This window comes from Nasonia vitripennis, chromosome 1 (genome assembly GCF_009193385.2).
Source record: "Nasonia vitripennis strain AsymCx chromosome 1, Nvit_psr_1.1, whole genome shotgun sequence".
Lineage (NCBI taxonomy): Eukaryota > Metazoa > Arthropoda > Insecta > Hymenoptera > Pteromalidae > Nasonia > Nasonia vitripennis.
Genome location: NC_045757.1, coordinates 19,661,835 through 19,685,815, shown reverse-complemented (window position 1 = coordinate 19,685,815; position 23,981 = coordinate 19,661,835). Strand labels below are relative to the sequence as shown.

The window sequence follows — 23,981 nt, the reverse complement described above, 5'->3', positions numbered from 1 at the left end:
GGTTGGAAGATTTATTTCAGGCACGAAGGTTATGGTAATCGTAACTTTCTGCTGAGGGAGAGTTGTACAGGGCATAAAGTTTGATAATGAAATGCCAGCTGTTAGGAAAAATTATAATGGTGAATTTTTCCAAAGGTGTTTTTGTATAACCGTGTAACGGAACGTGTTTTATTTTGTTTTTCAGACAGTATTACAACAAAGAATATTTCTATAAATATCAAGTGTATACTTACAGCTTTGCAAAAAAGATAAGATTATGAATGATGACTTATGAATCACGATAGACTATGCGTTAAGTCGAAGCCCAAGCCGGGCCACAACTGCGCATTCTATACAGTTGCGTTATTGATCATAAGGACTCGGAGAGGTAATTTTTCAGAATTTATATTCATTATTTGAAATAAGAAACTCCAAAGTCAACCTATAAAAGACGACGAGACGCGCGTAATTACCAACATCTGCGCCTGTACTTATCTCGGGTGTGTGATCGTTGATTTGAATTACGATCAACAAACGGTTAGAGGAACGCGAAGCGTCGACAGCAACGTGGAGTACAAAAGGAAAAATCTGACGTTTTAATTATTTGCTGAATGCTGCAATTTGCTGAGTAGTATTTTACTTGTGATCTGAAATTAAGATGTCGATTCCAGCTCACGTTTTATATTTCTAGAATACTTTTTCGTACGGCAAATATACTTATTCATTAAAGCTATCCATACCATGCTCATGCAATCCTTTCCAAAAATCTTACGATGGAAGACATTTAGTCGCGGGAAATTTCGCGTCTCCTCGTCCGTGACCCCTCATTAACGTCCCGGCAGGAAATCCGACCACTTATTGAGTGTCTCTCCCGCGGTATGCAATTAGCGCAATACGCGTCTGACAACAAATGAGCCTCTGTCCCTTTGCCGCGTGACCAACAAACTCGAAACGAAGAACTGGGGCCTCTTTACTGGTGCGTAGAAGTCGTGGTTGTACCGAGTATTGATGTTTATGATGGTGAGCCGATCGCGTGAGTTTGATACTTTAGTTCATAGAAGGTCAAAATATGCTTTATACAGTCTTGCCTTTATAAGCATCGTTAGCGACGAAAGTGTATTACTAAATCAATAAAAAAAACATTTCTTTGAGGCTATAAATGAAGCATCAACAGAGTCGAAAATTGGCAAGTGCATACAATTAGCACGAAGATCGAGTGGCTGGAGCACGCGCGAACTGCGGCATCAGGAAGAGATAGTTCGATCGAGAAAAACGAACGGGCAAACAGCCAACACACCATGCACCAGGCACCACACGGGGTGCATAGCGCGAGTTTTATATTGTACACACAAGAGCTTTCACGACTTGGTGTCAGTAGCCTCTCGTATAAGACAAAAGACTGTCTGCAATGTGAAACAACAAAGGTTCACCTACAGTCAAATTTTACCAAAAAATTTTAGAACCATAGTTGTTTAATTTTTTATATTGGAATCCAGCCTTCAGATATTTTTTAGAACTAAAGTTTCTTAAACGCGATTGATAGCTCTATTATAATGAATTTCAAAAAAGAATTTGACATAAATTCATATTTAAAAAACTTTTCCGCATCGACATTGTTGAAACCGATTTTCAGGTCAAGCTCATATTCACATCATTCAAGTTCACAGGTCAAACTAATCCCGTACAAACCCCTAGAAGCAAGCTAAATAATCAAGCATTTTTATCACCTCATAGATCATCGAACTGAATTTCTAACGATCGTCGCCGAGAACAGCTCGTTCACGAAACCGTTTTCCCGAAACTACAGGCGTAAATAAGTCCCAGCGTACGGTAATTCCTCATCATAACGTAACTTGAAATTTTTTCCCATTTAAACCCGTCCTTTTTCCAATAAAACCCGCATCACCGCTTTGTTGTTCCCTTGTAACGTATACTCGGCGAAAAAAGCACGCAACGACGGTCGATCGAGATCATCGACCGCGTCTCGGCACTCGTCGCTTAATGAACGTTATAAATTACGAATTAGGTTTGCCGAGGACTGGCATGAGTCTGCATTAGCAGCGAGACGCTGATGAAGAATCCGCTTATAGAACGAATTTAACCTCGTTGCGCCTTGGGAGTAAAGTGTACATACACGGCTAAAGTAACTGACTCTATTTTACAGCTTGCAACTTTGCGAATCCAGTGAGTTCATATTGCTGTAACGTTTTACGAAAATTCAATTAGCAGTACTTATTACACATTTACAATGACAATAATAATCAGCATACGTATATTCAAACAGATAATGATTATTAATTTTATTATGAAGAACCCCGAATAAAAGTATATTTTAGTTAATGAATTAATTAATGCTTTTTAACATTACCCGTAGAGAAATCGAAAGTAGTACAAGCTGAATGAAATTATTGTCATAAAATTGTTTTCATAGCGAACTTATCAGTTTATTTCATAATAAAGAAGTTCCATAGCATTATTTATAAGCAAATCATAATTACTTAATTTATAAACTATGTCGGCACGAAATTGTATACTTACTGATTTAAAATTCAAATTGTGAGATCGTTTACATTTAATTAGTTTTCATCTAGCACTATTTTTTATTTCTGGTGAATTTGATAATAAACTCAAACCCTGTAGCTCTGATATTAAAAATGTGCAACAGGAATTATTTTCAATTGAGTATTTGTAATAGATTTTTCACAGCTGTCGAAAGGTACAGCTAATTATTGTCGTCTATGTCCGGGGAGACAAACAATGAATTTTTTTGCACAGCGTGTTGTAATACCTACGTGCTTCCGGTCCACGGCTTCCGGCTACGGTTCCTGACTAGTGTCCAGACAATGTCATCGATCGATGTCAACGAACCGAAAATCCTGTGTCTAAATTTTTAGACACAATAAGATACTTTGTAGGCGAATGAAAATGAGACGCAAAGTTACGATGTATTTTTTTTTTCACGAATCTTACAAGTGAAAATAAAACATTGGAATGTTACCGCTGTATTATTGTCTGTCATTTTTCTTGAAATTCGATTATTATATTTACAGAGTTATTAAAAGAAGTCAACAACAAGTTCATAAATGTGACAAATTCTAACAATCTCGAAATCAAAATAGAAATTGAAAGATAAAAGCAATATAGCAATCCCGATGTAAAATATTTAACCGGTATCCTGTTTTCCTTCTAAATATGTACAATATAATTTTACGGCGTTTCCCGGAATAAACGTCCTGATAATTTACGGCCAAAAATTACGCCTGACTCATGCAAAAAAAGCGAACGAACGAAAGCACCGCGTCGCGCGCATTCATATCGTACGAGAATGAGTCGCGCACTTGACATTTCGCGTCGCGATAATTTTAGCCCATTCACGGGGACGTTGACGGCTCGCCCCTATATGCCGCGATTTGTTCCGAACACGAGCGCTGAAAGAGATAAGAGACTCGGTTGCTCGGATTTACTGGTAAACAGGTGCATTAATGTCGTTAAACGTTTTAGGTTTAATGAGATTAATTGCGAGATTGAGTTATCACGTGAGCAATTATTGTGGATTTATCTTTTTGTGAGGGCACCTTGTGAAGTGACGATTTGTATTTGTATGGAAATCGTTTTACGGCAAAACTGTTATAAAGATAACATATTGATTATGTATTTATCAATAATCTGATTAATTGACAAACAGCGCGTTTCATTTTAGAAAAATTTCTGGAATGTATGGATCGCATTCTAGGCGGTAGGGGTGAACGTTCGCCAGTGGAAATAATTTCTCTCCCTCTCCCTTTCTTTCATTCTTCCTAGCGACATTCCCAGCTGAAAACCTTGCTATTTTCATCGACGCCGCGTTGAATGTCTAGACCGCATACAGCCGCTATTTTCGACGATATCTCATAATGAGAAAAGATGACTACAAACAAGGAATTTTCAATCAAGACAAGCAGTAACGATGAAAGTATTTTTAATAAGAAAGACTGTTGAAATGCATTTTGAAATTAAAAAAAATGCATAAACAATACTTGAATGGGTTTATGTTCTATAAATTTTAATTCGCGATTGAAAATTAGCGGCACGAATCTACGCCCCATCTGCTGTTTAAGTCACGCAACCACTTCAAACTGTAGTAGTGAGGATAGTCTATACCCTGCATTGACTAACCGATGATAAAGCAGGGAACACTTTGATGCTTTTAACTTTTCATTGAAAAGATGAATAATGTCAATTTTCAACTAGCAATATCTTTAGGAATTAATGGTGATCCTCTTACCTTTCACTCTGCAATCGATTGTTGATCGCCTGCGAGGACAGCGGCGCAGCTGACAGCTGCCTCACCAGCTCGTCTCTTTCCTTTTCCTTTTGTTGTATCGTCTCCTGCAAACGCTGCTTCTGTTTCTGGTATTCTTTAAATAGATCACCATTGTAGCTTTGTTCCAGGTTTTGCTGTTGCTGTGGCTGTGGCTGTGGCGACTGTGGTGTCTGGTCACCAGCTCCAGGGACGATAGGTCTAGCGGGAGTGGGCTCAGCGATTTTCCCCTGTACGACACCCGTTGGTTTATCCGCCAAAGAATCGCGCCGAGAACTTCGTGCCGTAGAAGGCGCAGGTGACTCTCGCCCTGGAAGACGACGCTCTGGAGTCGAGGCTGCCGATGGGTCTGCTTTGACACCTAAAAAAAATCATTTAAAATTTTTGGAAACATTATTTTTCCATAGTCCTCTAACTGAATTTGAAAAAAAAATTCAATTTTAAGTACATAATAGGCTACTATCAAACAATTTCGTTTACGTACATTGCAAAAAGCATCTATCCTAGGTTTCTACCTCACCGACGCAATCGTTTCTGTTATAATAAATTTCCCGTACTTGTTGTTTACTCAATATGTTACAACTTTTATCGATATAATATAATACATATGATAGAAACAATTAAAATTCACATACTGCACTCCTTGCTCTCAAATTTTGATCATGACTAACTACATACTATCATCAACTTGTTTGGGTTAAATTTAAATAGCAAAATCTTCTATTTAATCCTTAAACATATATAATTATATGTTCTGAAACATATATAATTATTCGTGTACGAAAATCCTAGCAATTACAATAATTACGTATAATCAGCGAAAGCTTTCCCATTACACATTAAGTCTCATTCTATTTGAAACTGACGTATTTGCCAAGTCCCATTATTAACTCGTCATCAGAATAATAAGCCTCTCTTTCTCGCTCTCCCACGCGAACAAAAAAAGGAAACCAAGCCCACCTTCCGGGCTCTTGGAGTGTCCCCTTATCCTCGGCGGCGCCTTAGGTTGAGCCGTTGAATTGATAGTCTCTTGTATCGAGGGCAGCTGCTGGAACTCCGCGTAACTCGAGCTCAGAAACACATCGCCCTCGTTCTCGAACAACCTATCAACACAATAAAATCCGTTAGCTAATGTACGCGATATTCTTTCCTACTCGCAATATACCTTCTGACGCCCTAAATGTTATGAAACGATCGTATTAATAAACGAAATATCATGAGAAAGAGGAAATAAACTGTTAAACATTTAAAAGGGCTTGATGTTACATAACAGGTGTTGCGTTGAAATGTACAGCAGCACTCAGTATCTAAGCCAATTGTCTCATTCATATTGGACTTATGTAATCATTACAGCGATGATTTAAATCTTCAAAAGAAATATCTTTTCAGACAATCTTTTTGTATATCAATTCAAAATCTCTTTAGAAATTAATTTGCTTTCTACTAATTATATTTTGCGTATCAATAATAAATGAATCGTTACATCGCACAGTACTCCTACCTATCGACACTCGTATTCATCAGCTTATTATTCTTGAACCCGGTCAAATGGAAGCTGGCAAAAGAGCTCCTAGACATCATAGGGTTGTTGATATCCCCTGTTGACAGTGCCATCAGCGCAGCCGACGGTATATTCATGTGTCTGGGTCCAGGACTCCTGGGTCCGAAGCCAGCTTCAAGAGCTGGCACCAGACTTCTGGACATCATGTCGGCGGCGGATCTGGGTCTCGTGAAAGGCATCGCGCTGTGTGGGAAGGTCTTTGGCTTGATAGGTGTGATGAGCATGTGCTCGGTCCAGGAGGTCTCGAGCGATGGCCTCTCCAGTCTCTCCACGTCTACGTTGAGAGTACGCTGGGCGAACGGTACGGCGAAAGTTTCCGGTGGGATGGACTGCAGCCAGGAGAGTAGGCTGAGATCCGAATCGCTGAAACCCACCGAGCCGTCTAGCAGTCTTGAAAAGCTCATCTCCACCTGGAATTTCAGAGACTTTTAAGCGGTTCGTACTGAAGTATTCAATGAGCGAGATTTATTGTTCTTTTGCTTTCAAAAATGTTAATATCACTGATGAAAGTGAAATCGTTAACGAAATCGTTGGTATTCAAATTTTTCTCTAACTTTTTAACATTTTCATTGCAAAAGAAAAAATAAATAACAATTTATTTCGCTGGTATTGCCTTATTAGAATTTATGATAAGTATTGCAAGAGTTTTGATCATATCGGACTTTTAGTATTATCGTAATAAATCCACAAAAACATTGTATTGATTCTTTTGAAAAGTAAAATATCCCCTTCAACGTTTCACCGGTAAAGTACGATTTTAAAGCTGCGCAAAAGCTGTAATCTGACAGTAAGCCGAAACTTAACCTCCTTTCATAAAAGCTCAATAGGGAATTAAACTGAAGAGCTAGGTCAAAGAGTCTTTACATATTTATCGCAGTATTTGCTACATCTTCATCATAAAAGCGAAAACTTACAATCCAGTTTCACATCTTTTTCTGTTACTTATATCAAGATCACAATCTTTCAACTATTTATCTAGTTTACTATTCTGTTATTCTCGCATATTCTATACCGATTTATAAATTACATATTATATAATACATAGTAAGTAATCACCTGTTCGCTCTCCTTAGAGCCCGTAGCTTTGGCCTGACAGTAATTCACGCACGATTCATACAATATTCCCTTGATAATGAGCTGTATCAGTCGGTCATTCTTCGCCACAGTAAACGGGTGATTTGGATCGCTGCTTTTCCTGTCCCCGGGCAGAAACTTCTCCACCAGAGGATAGACTTCGCGGAAGCACTGCACTCGGGCATTACTGGGGTTCCATTCCTTGTACTGCAGGTGATCGGTGAGCCTCGGCAGAGTGAGTAGGAGGCACAAACTACTGTACTCGTCCTTCGTTGGGGCAAACTTCTCGAGATCACTCAGAACTTTTACCACCTCCTCGACGGCATTGTCGACGCTGCCGTTGGTCCCCGTGCCGATGATGTTCGCTTCGGACTTTATGCACAGCAGCTCTACGTATTTGTGCCTGGAGAAATTGGTAATGTTAGAACAAATGATGAAAAAGCTACGAAAAAAATTAATGTTCACTGAATCCGAATCGATACGAAATAAAATTAAAAAAACTGCTGTAATTTGCAGATGTTATGTGGTTAGAGCGGCCCATACAACCTACTTATTTACATAACACAACAATGGAATTACACGCATCAACCCCATGTACCAGCGCGCTATCTTCTTGGAAAAACCACAGACTACCGTACTATTCTCTTTACAACCCACCTGAGTATAGAGTAGGTGAATCTACGCATATCGAAGTCGGGCAGGGTCTCGAGAGGCTGTATAAACTCGAGCACGTCATCCCATTGGCCGTCGAGGATGAGCTGGCGCAGAAAGAGAACGTCGTCGCTGTACTGGCCATTGATGACGCCGGTCTCTCGCTCGAGGGACAGCTGCGAGATGTGGAGGTCGCGGCTGTGCAGGAACTCGAGGGTCAGCCGGACCACGTCCTCCTCGCGCAGCGTCAGATGCGCTGCCGGCATCACGTACCGAATACGCAACCTGCAATCAATCGATAAGAAGTTATGTTGCGGAATTCACTTTTCATCGGTATTTGCAGTTTCTCGTTGTAATTCATTTTTGCCAGACTAACGAGGCGCAGATTGCGGAGGGACACGTTTGTTTAGAGGATTTTAAAATGACATATGCATGCTTTCTAAAATGTCCATTGGAAGAAAGCGATTATTATTTATTTCTGGGTAATTGGGACGCGGCCTTCAGAAGAACTATGAACGCCATAACGCAGTTTCTGGATTTGACAACTCATTATATGCAGAAGCTTAATGAGAAAGCTGTCGTCACGAAACTTTTTCCTTTGAAATGAAACTTTTCTGGAGTTTTTTTTAATGATGATATTCAAAAGTAATAATGTAAATACATTTGTATAACGCTATGTCAAATTAAATAAGCAACGTCTTAATAAGTTCAGTTTATTCTTTGTTATGGCAATGAAATTCACTCTCAGATTAATTTACATAATGGACAATTGCATAATTATTTATTTCTCGCACTACACAGCAATATGAATTCTCACACGAAAAGCGCGTTATAAACTAGTTTAAATTAGCATATCAGTAAAAACAAGTAACACTAAAAGTCAGTAATATTTTCCCATTGCAAGTGAATTGCCGTTTTACACGGCTACTATCAGCTACGGTGTCTAATTGAAGTATGCGGCTGTCTTAAAATAAGACAGTAACATTTGCCATACGCCGTATACGCAAGCAGTATGTATATATGCAAAGTAAATTATTGAGGTTCTTACAAAAAGTAGTATAAACATCCAATATCCCAGGTCACAATCCTTATTTTTCGCCCAAATTTAATCCTTTATTACGAACAAAGCTGTCGAACAATTCGAGACGCCTATATACATCACGCATCTCCTGGCATATAAACCACACCAGCGCAAAGCAATTCAATAGCCGACATTCACAGCCGGGCTTATGCAGAATCGCACGCGAACCTCTATACCCGGCCGCCATAGTTCTCCTGCTGCATGTACACGTCCACATCCTGCATTCGATATTCGGCGCAAGAAGACGAGGCCTGCAGCAACAGCGGATTCGCTAAACAGCCGCATGTGCTCGCGTGACAATCAGGGCACGTCACGTCAGCAGGCCGCCGCAGGGGCAAGTGCAACGAACTCGCGCGCGAGGAAACATTCTTCTTGCTCTGCGGCTCGATCGTATAAACGCAACGGCGTTTCGCAAGCTGCACTGAGCTTGCAAGAGGGTTTGACGACCGCATGCGAAGTAGTCCCTTTAAGAAGGGAGAGCATCTTGGGTGGTGGGGTTGATTCTCGTTTTTGGAAATGGTGAAAATAGAAGCCGGAGCAGCTTTGGCTTGTATGAGGGACATTTCTATGAGGCGAGAGTAATGAGACCGTTCAACTTTCGAGGACTGCGCAAGTTTTACATCCACAATATTTCATCATAGAGTTCTACAGAGTCTTGGTAGCGCAGTATCTCAACGTTATCAATTAAAAAATGCTTGCGACAAGGTGCAATTCAAAATCGGATTGAATATTATAGTTTAAATGCGAAAAGATTTGGCAATAGTTCAAGAGGCATGGCTTTATTGCATTACGCAAATTATGTACATAGTTTAATTAGATCGATGAAAAAATAATAAAATTGAAAGGAAAAATGTACTAGAAATAAAAATTCATAATTAGTCATTATAAAGAAAATAGTATGATTTTGCGGTATAATGAACAGTTAAAGTACTGGATTCATAATTTACTGTAGTTGAGAAACTAAAATTGGGCTGTTAACGAAACCGCAGCTACCGCTGAGTAGTCTAAATAAAGTAGGACATTCTTGCCACATTGGCAATTATACATACTCATCGCATAATCAATAACGTTTTACAAATTTTATTTTTAAAACGCTATATTTTTAAACAAAATTTAAAGTATCTTCGTAATCTTATTATTTTTTTTAATAATCTATGTATAGGACAGTAAATAGTCAACATATATAAAAAAGTTTTAAAAAACTAATAAGAAAAAACACATCAGTCGGGAAGTTTTTAACACTTAACCTTAACAAATGCATACGTATGTGTACTTATACTTCGTATTTTTAACATACCGTCACAACTCTTTCAAGAAACAAATGTCTATACAAGCAAACAGATGTAAGAAACATTCTGTTTGTTTAAATTTCAATCATTTAGTAGATGAAATGTACGTATTAGTGGATAATATAATTTTAAAAACTTCGTCGATTATAACCAAACAAACATATTTACATTTAATAATCAGAATTAACAAATCGTCAGCGAAAAATATATATGACGTTCATTTATTTTAGTTTTATTTTATTACTTACGTTATGACGATAATTTATTTATAAGTAGTCGTAATATATTAGCATAATGTAGAAAAAACTTGAATCTTCCGTTAAAAAAACTTCATAACTTCAAGACAAGATGGGATGATAATTCTGGAATCTTAAAAGTCTCTCACTTAAGTATGATATCCGTTCGTTGTACATTGTCACTAGGTTTCATTATTTTTCTACCAATAAAAATGTTATTGATCTTTACTTCGATAAACTCAACATATATTTTATTCGGGGACACCAGTCAATTCTGCATAAAAATTTGGAACTGCCGATAAACTACTTTTCGAGTTTTCGTAATGCGACATTATTCTTGCTAAATTTCTTTGAATGCATGCGCCAGTGTGAAAGTGTTAGTGTGTAACACTGTTTAAAAGTTCGACGTTAGCAGATTCGCTCCGAATGTGATATGAGGCACTGAGATCATTTTTGGTCAGTCTGTGATTCGCAAGTGTACGGTGAACAAGTGGAACGTTAAAAATGACTGTTCAGATGTGCCTGCTGGTGAGTTGGTGCATATAAATTTTAGCAGTATACACTATTATAACTTTAGTTTAAAAAAAAAACAATTTTTTAATATAATTTTTTAATAAGAGATAAATTATTATAGTTATAAATTCTAAATTGTTAAATCTTATAGATCTTATTAACAAATCATGTATATGGATTTCAGTGTTTCACAGCAGCTTTTTTACTGATACACACAACCAAGGCCCAAGGAATACCTGGATATGTTCCACCACTATACAATGTTCCAAAATATGTAAATCAAGGTCTGAATGCATATCGTCAGGTAATATTGTCTTAAATTTATTGGCTACTTATCATTCAAGAACAAACGTTCTTTATACTGCAAGATAAATGTTTTAAAATTGCGACTTTTAAAAAGAATAACCATAGCTGTTTTTTTTGCAGACACAGCAAATTGCTAAAGCTGCTAGTGGCCTTGGTTTACCTGTACCTCAGACTCAAAAAATCGTAGCTAATGTTGCTCTTCCACTTATACCACCAGCTCAGAAACTCGCAACGAATGTCGGTTTGTCGTTATTACCAGCAACTCAAAGACTTGGAACCAACGTTGGTCTGCCACTATTACCAAAAATATTCCCAAGTGGACTCCCAGTATTACCTCAAATACCCCCGACCTTTGCAGTAGGCACGAAACTAAGACCACTTTCAGCATCAACGCTTTTGTTAAATACAAATCCATCAATACCACGAGTAAGTTATATATATATATATATATATATATATATATATATATATATATATATAGCATTGAATTCAAACGAATCTATGATTAGTTGACTTTTAGTAAATACCTCATATTTTTATCTATAATACGCAATATGATGAAATTGATACATAACTTTTAGATAAGTCCATTGCAAATAAGATCAACTGATAACAAAACAAACACTGAAAAAGATCAGGCGAACACAGCTGAAGAAGAAAAATTTGAAGAACAAGCAAACGCTGCGATAAATCCAATTAATGAAGCTTCTGATGATGAATTTAAAGAAGTTATTGGTTCATCAGGTTCGTTTAATAATGATACCACAGACGAGGTACACCAAACAAAAACTCGATCCCCAGGTAATTAAAAACAATTAAATTTATGCTAAAACTAATACAATACTACTGTAAATCTATACGGCTATTATATACATAGAAGAATATATCATTAATTTAAAAATTATATTTCCAATATTTCATTTTTAATTGTGTATTGTCTGTTTCTAGATAATAAAGGTGACGAACTTGATTATCTATCAAAAGCGGCAAATCCTATCGATGATATTGGAAGTTTGATTAAAAAAGTCAGCCATGGACTAAAACATACTATGGAAAAAATAGACACTACACTTTGGCCTAGTCACGCTAAACCAGAAATGAAGGTAGATCTATATACTACGCCATTCAATGAGTGGGCCAACCTTCCAGAAAACAGGGTAAACAATATAATTATCGCCACTAAAAATAAAAGATTGTAATTTTACAAATTTTTATCAACTTTAAATAAAATTATATTTGATACAGAACAAGACCTACGAAGAACTATCGGCAGAATGGGGAGCGAAACGATTAAAAATGCCGATCAGTGAGTGGTATAAACTTCCAGAAAACAAGGTAAGCAATATAAATATTGTCCATGCATATAAAAAGATTGTAATTTTATAAATACATTCAAACGATAAAGGAAATGTATATTTTATACAGAATACTCCGTTTCGACTGCCAGAAGGAATGATAATGAAACAAGCAGATCAATTAACTATACCATTTGATAAGTGGTTAAAACTTCCAGAAAACAAGGTAAACACAATAAATATTATCATTGAACGTAAAAGATTGTAATTTTACAAATTACAATCTTTAATAATTCAAAAATTGTTTTCATACAGAACAAGACTTACTTAGAACTATCGGCAGAATGGTTGGATCGGTTAAATGCAAGTAGAGATCCTGCGTATCGACTGCCGAGCGAATTGGGCAAACTTGGAAGTAGTAATCCTATATCACAAATAAGGGTAGCTGATCGATTTAATATACCATTCGATGAGTGGTTAAAACTTCCAGAAAACAAGGTAAACACCACAACTATTGTCCATGCATATAATAATTTGTAATTTTATAAATTCTTTCGTTAGTTAATAAAAATTTCTTTCCATGCAGAACAAGACTTACTTAGAACTATCGGCAGAATGGTTGGATCGGTTAAATGCAAGTAGAGATCCTGCGTATCGACTGCCGAGCGAATTGGGCGAACTTGGAAGTAGTAATCCTTTATTACAAATGAAGGAAGCGGGATTTCTTTCTACACCATTCGTTGTGTGGGCAAGACGTCCAGAAAACAGGGTAAACGAACATTATACATACGTTTAATAAATATAAAATATTGTTATTTTATACATTTTTTTTTAAATTTCAACAAATAATTATTATTTATACAGCACCTGACTCATGAACAAAAAGTATCAAAATATATCGATGAATTGACTGAGTCCGTAAGACAAGGATATCCACAACCGTCAGTAATGGACATGAAAGCAAATAATGCTGAACCAGAAATTAACCCGATGAATAAATTGTTTGAGTCGGCAGCTAAATTAGCTGACAGCTTTATTGATGCAATGTCACGATCGGGTAAAAATAGGAATGAGATGTCTGAATCGGGCCAGACAAATAATCCGATAAATACATATTGGAAAAAAGCTTCCGATTTGGCTGGTCAAATGGCCAATTCTAAGTATCCAGGAGCTGTGCGCGGCGAAGCTGGCCAACTGAATGATAGTAATGATTGGCAGAAGGTCATAGATTTAGCTAATCAAATGACAGATTCTAGCAAAGATAAAGAATTTTCATCAAATCAGAGAAACTTTCCATTTATGCATGGCACGATAGCGATGGACCAAAAAGATGCACAGTTTGGAACACATCCAAATGGATATTTTTATAGTAATCAACCAATGCCCTATCCGTATTCTGCGGCTTTTGGAGGTACTTACAATCAGTGGAATCAACCAGGCTACATTAGCCCAATATTTGATCCAGCAGCTAGCTCAGCACATGGTATAAGTAGATTCAACAACGCTGGAGGATTTTACAAGAGCAAAAATCCATCTGAAATATTATCCAATCCAATGACGCAATATACTGCAATGTTTCCTGTATTATCCAGAACATACAGGCAGATGCCTCCACCACCGCTACCACCATATGGACGACCAAATCCAATTGGCGGATTAGCACATGCAACAGTCGATACAGTCCGTACAGCCCTTAGTGGCAGAAAACCTTTACCACCACCACCTTCGCCTCTACCATTTGAAAGACCTCCATCACCACCATTCGGAATACCTCCACCTCCAAATTTTGAGCCTGTTAGGGTGGACGGGCCTAGATCATTTGGAAGTAGGCACGTTCTTCCACAGGGAGGACCTCTAATTAAAAGAAGTGGATCACCTGCAAATATCTGGGATTCGGCAACTGGCTTAGCAGATAGTATTAGAAATATAGCAACAAATCCTGGAAAAACAAATGCAGGCCAAATCCTAGGATCAACTGGTACAATTTTTAACGCAGCTAAAGATTTACCGGGTGATATCGATAGTGATAAATTACTTGGCTCATCCAAACTAAGTGATTCACTATTAAATCCTATTAATCCTATTGGTAAGATCGTGAATTCAGCATCTAGTTTGGGAAGTCAAATTACGAATATAGCATTAAATCCTGCAAACGTTGTAAATAGTGAATCAGTTAAATCAGCTGAACCTTTGAGTTTAGCAAATCAAGCTGTTGGTATGGCTGGGCAAATCGTTAATACAGCTTTGAATCCTGAAATGAATGGAAAAGGACAGTTACTACAATCTTTAGGCCCAACATACGCTGGCGGATTCTTCCCAAGAAACAACCCGTCTGGATCGATAGTGAATTCAGCAACTCAATTAGCTAGTCAAATTTTGAATACTGCGGCTACAAATCCTGGCAATATTGGAAAAATACCGTTGCTTAAGGCAACTCCAGGAATCGGAAACTACGCAGGTGCTCTTCCTTTAGGTTCAATATTTAACTCTGCCACTAAATTAGCTGGTGATATAACTAATGTTGCTACTGCTCCTGGAAAGTTATTGGTTCGATAAAAATAATTTAGGTGCTATTAATATATAAAGAAGTGTAGTAAGATTTTCTTAAGGCTGGTCAGTATTTGTAAATATGATACTTAAACAAATTCTTTAGATTAATTTCGCGAGTCGTTGGTTCTAACGATCATTTTAAAGTCTAAATTTATATAATATATATATTTTATTTATTGCATTGCGATTTCATTCTCATAGTGTATTATTTATGTCGTCAACTATGTTATTGTAATAAATCAGTTATTAGTTAATATATTCATAATAATATAGATATTGTCCCTTATCGACTACCGTCCAATGTACATTTACACATAATTATTTTTATTTCAATAATTATATGTATTAAATGTATTTTTAACAATTAGAGCTTACAACAAATAATTGTTATGATCGAATAAAAAGTATGCATATTTTAATCACTGATATTTTTATTTCGTACCATAGCAACATTGGAAAACCCTCGAATTAAGTTCAAAAATCAATATTTGCAGCTCTTCCCTTTAGATTTAAATAAATTACCATGCTGTGTACAATTGGACGAGTAATGGCCTAAGAATAAGGTTCACCAGACCGTAAATATCTGTGTTATACGCGTAACGCACAATAAAGTTGCGGATTCTAGCATCATTCATATCTATGCTTAGATAGAACGATTACTATTACGAAATAGTAAAATCTTGAAATACATTTACTATAGACTTGCACTTAGAAACTTGTTTGCAATATTTTTGTTAATTTTTTAATTTCCGTTTTATCGGAAATTATCATTAAAAAGTATTATACCGATATTTGCAAAACTATTAATAAAAATAATCGATTGACAATTTACATAATTACAAAGCAGTAATAAACTACAATACACTGGAAGTTACGAAACTATCATGATAGTTTATTCATCGTCATGCTTCATTGGCAGAAGACAATAAAACGAGACAATCTATTCGAATTTCTCCTATAGTAACCTCTAAATGGATTTTCGTACGCTCAAACGTCTTGCATATCTGGAACGTAATTCTAAAATTCAGAAGGTCTAAAATATAATGAGTACAAATTTATGGAAATTTTGACCATGACTACACAAGTCTTAGACTTATTCTAATATGCTCGTCACTTATTGGAAAAACATACGAGTCCAAAAACTAGTCGGTGTAACATTTTCTCCATTGAATCACTAAAACCGCGCGAGCAAACACACTAGAAGCTTATCGATTCTGGACAAACCAATAACATCCAAGCTTTTTTGTGCTCTCTTCATAACGCATACTGTGGTAGACTTGTGCCTCTGGTACTGAACGTGAAGTTAATAAAAAAAGGAGAATTGAAGAGCAACGCGCCTTTCAAAAAATTATGCAGCAGCAGACCAGCAGGAGAAGCCCTCCCGACTCATGCAATATCGCACAGGCATATAACCGACGCCTAGCTCACGCTCTAACCGACTGTCTTATCGACTTCGTCTGTGCCTAGTGAAAGAGCGAGGCGAAATCTGTTACCAGTTTTTTAACCCTCATACTATGCGTCATCTTTTTACTTAGTACTTCGTATTTTACGCACAGAGGAAATGTAAAATGCTATTGAAACGTGAATATTTACGTGGCTTAGTGAGTTGTTCACCACGTTTTATGCTTGCTTTGACATGAGACGAGAAAAGACAGTCTTGTATTCTCTTAATTGTTTCCTACTTACGAAATGGGCAAAAATTTGAACTAAAATGCACATTTATACATATATGTCTAAATTTCAGATTTCTGTAATCAAAGAATTTGTATTCTTGTATTCAGTACGCGGTGTAATACATTTGTAGAAAGAATTTTTTCATTTGCAAAACGCGCGACTCATAAGTATATTATGCCAAGAACATACATTTTTATAAAATTCAGTGCATCAAATACCATCTAAACCGTGCCAACATCAATCAATCAAAATCGTCCAATCTTCGAAACATCAACATCCAGATCTCAATCGATCGTCCGCATTAATTCGTTCCCTCTCTTTCCCACAAGAGCCACACAGTAACTCCCAACGAATCTGATGCAGAAATAGGTACCTCCTAAAGCGAGCATCGATTGCGCGAAGAGGTGCGTGGGTCGCGCGAGTAAAAGTTGCGTTGCGCGCATGCAAACTAGACGCGAGTGGGCCGCCGACGCGCGTTTTATTTCTTTTCCTGCTATCCTCTAACGCGCAGCTCTAGACTCGCGGTGTTTTACGGACTGTGCGTTTGTCTAGCGCAACCCGCGATTGTCGAGAGAGACGCACGCGGCTTATTAACGATTTCCTGGACTGTGCATATGCGTGTTGCTGTCTGTCGCATTGACACGTTGCTATAACGCATATATTTATTTACCGCGCGAACCCGCAAATGCAAAGGAATCGTCATGAATGAACTTTATGCGATTGCACTACAGGTTTTACGAGATTTTACTTATTATTTTTATTTATTTTTTATTAAATAAGTTTAGTACTTACGTGGATTTGAGTGCGACGAACGGTATTGTCGTAAAATGTATCGATAAATAAAACTTGATGAGTTACAATAGTTCAATATAACAATCATCTTATAGAGAATTACGGTATTACAGTGTATTGTAAGATGAATAAATAGAGCAGTAATGAAATATTCAAATTTCAACGTTTCAAACGATTCACTAATCCTCTTTCGCAGCTGTTGAAGTCCTTTTCTAAAAAAAGAAATCTAATTCTCGAAGACTAACAAACGAGGAACAGTATACTGAAAGAAAAAACGAGCAAACTGTACCCTGAGCAAACCCGTCAAAGAAAAACAATACGTTCTGCGTCAACAGCCACTAAGTCGTTGCACCGGTATTCTCAGCATCAGCCGCTGCAAAGAGGCTCATTATCCGTGTTAATGGCTGAGCTTTCAAACCGCGCACCTTTGACCCCATGGAGCAACTTTGTAGTTGAGTCGCTTGACGAAAAGTGACTTCACTGAACCACACCCGCGCTTCTGCGCCGCCTTAGACGGTTTCTTTCTTCCGGGTACTGCTATAGACTCTTGCGTCGCGACACATATTTCACGCGCGTCAGATGACCAAGAGTTGTACGCGTTAAAGGTAAGTTTGAGAGGTAGGAAGCCGAGCGTAGACGAGAGCGGAGGTGAAGATTACGATCTTCCGTGGAAGTAGTTTTTGCGGGATGATGTGATGGGGTAGCTGCTTGTCGGTTTTTCCTTTGGATTTTAAGTGCTTTTACATTCAGTACAGTTGATGACTTTTCAAATATACATATATTAAACGTAATTTATTACGTATTTCATGTGTGTATCTTATAAAAGCTATTATAATAGCATGCTGATTGATTGCAATCAGGCAATATTTAATATAAAGGCTTTGAATAAATCAAGTAAGAATTTAACATTTACACGAAGATGCGCCATTATACTATTAATCATTTCTCATCAAAAACAATTTGCTTAAAGCATCAATAAAATTTACCTCGATAAGAATCCCAAGCATTACTATTCTGTTATATATAGTGATACTGCCCTGGTAGAAATGTCAACAGTTCAATAGCTTAGCAATGGCTTATTTAACCAATAAAGCTAATGAACCGCTTAGAAAACCGCTAAATAACCGCTTACTGTAATAGAAGCTTATACGCAACTTCTTACAGTTCATTTGCTTAAATTCTGTTTACTAGTCATGTGTATACAATTGTGAGGTTAGAACTTTTATTAATAAATATAAATTTACCTATATAATTGATTAAAATTGAAAAAAGGTTAGGAAATGCAAAGGACATGTAACAATTTGTAGAAAATATATTCAAGTTATATTTAGATAGGTTAAGAGGTTAGGATAATTACCAGCTTAATGAATAAGTTTGATTTTATTAATATTCCAATTTTTTACATTTAATACAGTCATTAGATAAGAATTTCACATTTTTCTTGTCATCTGTGATTTTGGACCAAAATCTCAAATCAATCAATTAAAGTGATAACACAATAAAGATTATTTAAACTTATTTATCGAGCTCTTGGCATTTCCAAAAAGAATACATATCAATACCTTTCAATTTGCAGTTTAGAAGCTATTCAGAAGATTCAAAAGTATTTTAAGCTTTGGGACGTGGTTTTCAATTTTGGATGAGAAGAATTTTCCAATAACTTTTGAACTGCAAATGGAAAGGTATTGATATGTATTCTTTTTGGAAATGCCAAGAGCTCGATAAATAAGTTTAAATAATCTTTATTGTGTTATCACTTTAATTGATTGATATGAGATTTTGGTCTAAAATCACAGATGACAAGAAAAATGTGAAATTCTTATCTAATGTACTCGTAGCCACAATGAGTGTTTAAATGGGTTCATTTTTAGTTTAGTTTTGTTGAACAGGGCATTTTTCACTTTTATCATGCTAATACAAACAATTTCTATTTATTTTATTTAATCAGACAGCATGACATTATGAAATAACAGTTGATGACTTGGTACGGCCAAGTGAAATGAAGTGCAGTGCATGCGTATCATACAAATCTTGTTCAGATAGTGGAGTAGGACTGTATCAAATATAAACAATTGGAATATTAATAAAATGTAACTGATTAATTTAGCTGTTGAGTATCCTAACCTCAAATTAACCTCCGGCAGACATCTTGAAAACTTAGCGGTTCCTAAGCCACATTTTTTGTTAAATTTTAGCTTAGCAACCGTTAAATCAGTTAGCTAAGTCTAAAGGTCTTAGCAAATTCGAACCGTTAATTTTCTACCAGGGTGTGTGCAACTTAAATCAAATGATATCTAAACAACCCTGGTAGAAAATTCACGGTTGAAATTCATTAAAAAGTTAAGTTTAATTGGACAGTTTTATCAAATTTTAATGTAAAAAAATAAATTAAAATATTGCTAATATTTTATTGATGCGTATCTATAATACCACATCAGTATTATTATTAAGTTAAAGATTGTTTTTCCCTTTTTTGGCATTAAAACGTATATATGTCTTATTACAAATATTTGGATTTTTTACGATTGTAACGTATTTTTCTACAATTTTTGGATTGTAACAGTCATTTGACAAATTTCAAGCAAATGTTTCGTTTTATCATGAGTTAATGCGTCATATTTATGCATTTATAACGGTTAAACGCTTATTTAGTTAAATCGTTAACCACAACTTAGCTAAGTGTCTTAAAACTTAGCTTATTAACTGTTAACATTTCTACCAGGGAAACTTGCATGTAATTGTAATCTATTGTGTTTTCAGAAGAAAGGAAAAGACGAGGGTTCGTGCTCTTGGATAGCATCTAAGCAATCCCGTGAAGTATCCTCCGTAAGGAACATTAGGAGGCAAGTCGGGGATAACGAAAATAAATTGTGAAGGGTTTTCCTTTTCCCCCCAAAGCAAAATGTTAGATATCGTATCCAGATGTAGGGGTCTGCCGTCCCTGAGGCTATTCAAAATTACACACTTATATACATTTGGGATGTGATTGATTTCTTGACAATAATAACCGAGTCAATAGTTGTAGGTTATATCGAGAAAGATTTGTGAAATGAGTTGGCAAACTTCATTCCAAAGTACTACGCAATATAAAGCTCTTGTATGATCATTTTAGAACGATCTTCTTTTATTTATTTTTCGATCAAATGAACTCTAAATGTCTTAGTAAGGATGATGATGAAGCGATTCTCTACAAACATCTTATCTGCACATACTGACTGTATAATTTTTTTTTTAATAATAATAGTTTATCAAATAACGATATTTTTATATGAACGTATTGCCAGCAACTCTGAATAAAAGAATATTTATCTTGTAAAACTTCCACTTTATTTAATTCTATTATTGCAAGATAAAATCAATAAACCAATTTCCTATAAACATAGTTCATGACCCTTCAGACATTCCGCTGTAGAAAAATCCAATATCCATCTCCCCGCAAAACCACAAGAAGCTTTAGCTAAGGAACAAAAACTCAGCGTTCTCTTCTCGCAGTTTGCACTGTACTTCGGATATCAACAATAACCGCAGGAACAATCGGAACGCAGGTATATAAATCTGAAGCAGCAGCAGCCGCATGACCGAGAGCAGAATGTATCATCGAAGAGGAGCTGGATAGCGTGCAATTTGCAGTAGTACTAGCTACTGTGTGCGAGAGAGTCCGCTGCACCGCATTGTGAATAGTGCCATTCATCCCGAGCGGCGACGTTATTATTCGTCTGCTGCTGCTGCTGCAGCAGACTCTCTCGTTTTATGCGGAGCGGAGGAAGAGGAGAGCTTGATTAAAGTCGGATTAAGCACGAACAGGACACAACGGTGGAGCCATTCGCGAGCCTAGTTCTTTACGAAGCTTATTATACCGACGCTGATCGATTGTTCGTTTTAACGATTTTGTCTGACTCGGAGCTGTATATTGGGATAATTATCGCTCGAACAAGGCCCTCGAGAAAATTGCTAAACTTCATCCAAAAAAGTCAGGACTTCTCAAAGCAGGCAAAAACATAACGCAAGCCAACCGCAAAACACGCACAAATCCTGATTAAAATTCTCAAAAACAAAAACCGTCGATCCCAAAAAAAGCGTTTAAAAGCCCTGGAATGCCTTTCGCTTTCCTCCGTACACTGTTACATCAAACGCTGGACACTTGAGTTGCGAGAGCCGCAGAGAGCAGCGCAATTAGGAAAAGCCGCGAGGCATCGCAATGAACAACGCCGACAGATTACACCGGCCACGAGCGCGGCTCCGCAGCACAATGAGAAAAGGAGACACGCGCGGGAGAGCCGGAAGTGGTGCGCGCGTGCAGAGCGCCGTTGCACCGCCGCTAATTATCGAAGGGATAGGCCAAGGGATAACAATTGCTCGACTGGTAGTTTACGCTCAGGTGCGGGCTTACATAGCTGCTGCTAACGGAGCTTGGCAGTTTTCGATGCTGGGATATATTGTTCGAGGTTGTGCTTTATGAACTGAAAGTGGCTTTAAAAAGTAAATTCATTCGTAAATTCTGTTATCAACTTCCAGTATGGCGGTTTACCAAACAATATATTACCAACCCAAAGAAGCAAAGCATAATCTCAAGCCTCACGTATGCTACGGAAAAAATCGAATTACTTTCCCAATTTAAAATTCCCAAAAGGCCCTATCGCGTTAACAATTTGTACATTAATGCACAACCCCGCAATAATTCAATGACGATCCCGCGTTAAATATTTATAATGCCGAGGGGTATCAGTGTAGGCGCGCGTCATCTCCTATAAATTACGCAGGCGTCGCGACGCCAGAAGTCCTTAGGACCCGTTCGCGCGTCTGCACGCACTCGAAGCAGCAGGTAGTCCTCCCCCTCGGCTCCAGAAGATTCCACGGAAGAGAGTGAATTTTGTGAAGTGATTTTCTCATTTTAGAAAGTGCCTCATGTGTTAGATTTAGATACTTGGGTTTACATTACAGATTGCGATGTGATTGCTTTTATCGTGCAGAAACGATTTCTAACTATTTGGAATATCTTGAATTTCACAAAAACTCTTCACAAAATGTTTACTACACTTAAATTCCACTGAATATCACCACATCTAGAGTCACGTGCTTCGTGTATTACACCGTTAGCTACGTGCACAAACCCACTAGCGCATATAGGAAGTTCGACTCGCGACTTCGCTTTTTTCCCGCGAAAACGCGTACATCTATCTCCCTCGGCACGCATTCATCTCCTTCATCTGAGTGGAAAGGCGTAAGACCCGTGTCTCTCCCGCTAGATTTTTACGGCTAGCAGCTTTCGCGGAAACTGGAAGATCGCAACTGCTGATGTAACCGGTCGCACACTTTGCGGCGACCCTTCGCTGTATAGATGCTTCTTCCCTTTCGGCTTACGGCCGGCGGAGATAATCTGTTTAGTTGGCGCGTTAGAACGTCCAGATCTTCTTATTTCGAAGAAGTAACTTTGTTGATGGTTAGCGCGGCGACTGCGCGCAAAGTAAGTATATTGAGTGGTGTTCGTACGCGTAATCTGGATAAATTGAGATTTTCAAGGTGTCTTAGGGCTGTAAGTGTACCTACTATGGAGATAAGTGCAGTGATTTTTGCTTGATTAGGTTGTAGGAGAGTATAAGTGCGCAGGTAACGGTATTTTACATTCTATACGTGATGTGAAGGAGTTAAAGGCAGGTTGCTTTATATCGAAATAGATCATCATTCGTAGATAACAATCTTGTTGCCATTACGAAGCTTTTACAAACGATAAATGCATGGAACTGTGCAATCTGCTCTCGAGTTTATACAACTAATGATGATTGTACTAATTATTAAAAATGATGAGATTACTAAAAGTATGCGAGAAAAAGAAATCATTCATTGAACAACTTTATAACAGAACAAAGAATACGAAACAAGGATCATATTTCCAAAGGTTCTTTGCTATCCCAAAACACGGGTCTCAGCTGACTTGCTATAGCTTCATCCAACAGGCACCGCTATAATTGTCACACTTCATCGACATCCAGAAAAATCCCACTCCATGGCAATCCGATGCCTGTAACATCGTCTAAAAACAGTCGATCGAGCCAAAGAAAGAGGGGAAAAAGGGAATAACGCGAAGCAGGTCGCAAGACATCCGACTGCTCGAGCATCGCTAGAGCAACGTCCGTTCCGGACTGAGGCACTCGAGACTCTGGGCTGCCGGTGCCGACGCTGCTGTAATTGAACGCGATATGAGCGCGTACGTGCGCCCATCTGCACAAGCGAGTCCTGCGGAAGAGATGGCTATGAGCTCGCGAGTGTGTGTACACAGAGACAGCAAGGAAACGCATAATCGCGTCGGAGGAATATGCGCTACTGAGGCCACGGAGCGTGACAGCGCAGGCGAGGAAAAATTTTGATCTTCGAGTGTGTGCTGGTGTACGTTATACGAGAGTTTATGAGAAAAGTGCGTTGTGTAGGATGCTAGTTGCGCCATTTTTAATGGATGGAAATTGCAGTTTTGGACATTACGAGCTGAGTGGTGCTGTCGAAAAGTGCTTTGGCCTCGATGAGAAAGTTTTCTTTGAAGATTTGTGCAGTTTTACGAATATATTTGGCGCGGATTTCGAGGATAGCGATAAAACTGTTATAGGTTGTGAAATTTTCGAGCCAAATTGTTTTGACTACGAATTGTATGCGAGTGGAATTCTGCATTTTCATGATTTGACGTAAGA

General features: G+C 37.6%; 2 protein-coding genes across 8 annotated transcripts in view; one reads left to right on the top strand and one right to left on the bottom strand.

The window, feature by feature from the left end:
* The window catches only part of LOC100119826 (WD repeat-containing protein 47), a 92,223-nt gene that overhangs the window by 54,535 nt on the left and 13,707 nt on the right, over nt 1-23,981 (bottom strand). For all 5 annotated transcript variants that reach the window (XM_031931043.1, XM_032595764.1, XM_031931037.2 and 2 more), the window contains 5 exons: nt 7,572-7,850; nt 6,897-7,317; nt 5,781-6,250; nt 5,240-5,382; nt 4,244-4,640 (listed from right to left, as the gene is read on the bottom strand). In XM_031931043.1, coding sequence (XP_031786903.1) covers nt 4,244-4,640; nt 5,240-5,382; nt 5,781-6,250; nt 6,897-7,317; nt 7,572-7,831 — 1,691 coding nt within the window. In that variant the 5' untranslated portion in view covers nt 7,832-7,850. The remainder of the gene's footprint in view (nt 1-4,243; nt 4,641-5,239; nt 5,383-5,780; nt 6,251-6,896; nt 7,318-7,571; nt 7,851-23,981) is intronic.
* Nucleotides 10,562-15,254, top strand: LOC100680141. 3 transcript variants are annotated; one of them, XM_008210116.3, is made up of 10 exons: nt 10,562-10,699; nt 10,869-10,988; nt 11,111-11,416; nt 11,572-11,791; nt 11,939-12,147; nt 12,236-12,325; nt 12,416-12,511; nt 12,601-12,783; nt 12,872-13,054; nt 13,150-15,254. In XM_008210116.3, exons 1-10 carry the CDS (start codon nt 10,676-10,678, stop codon nt 14,839-14,841), a joined length of 3,123 nt encoding a protein of 1,040 aa, XP_008208338.1. In that variant the 5' UTR covers nt 10,562-10,675; the 3' UTR covers nt 14,842-15,254. The 3 variants fall into 3 exon arrangements, with proteins under 3 accessions (XP_008208338.1, XP_008208339.1, XP_032451654.1); XM_008210117.3 differs by lacking the exon at nt 12,416-12,511; XM_032595763.1 differs by lacking the exons at nt 12,416-12,511; nt 12,601-12,783.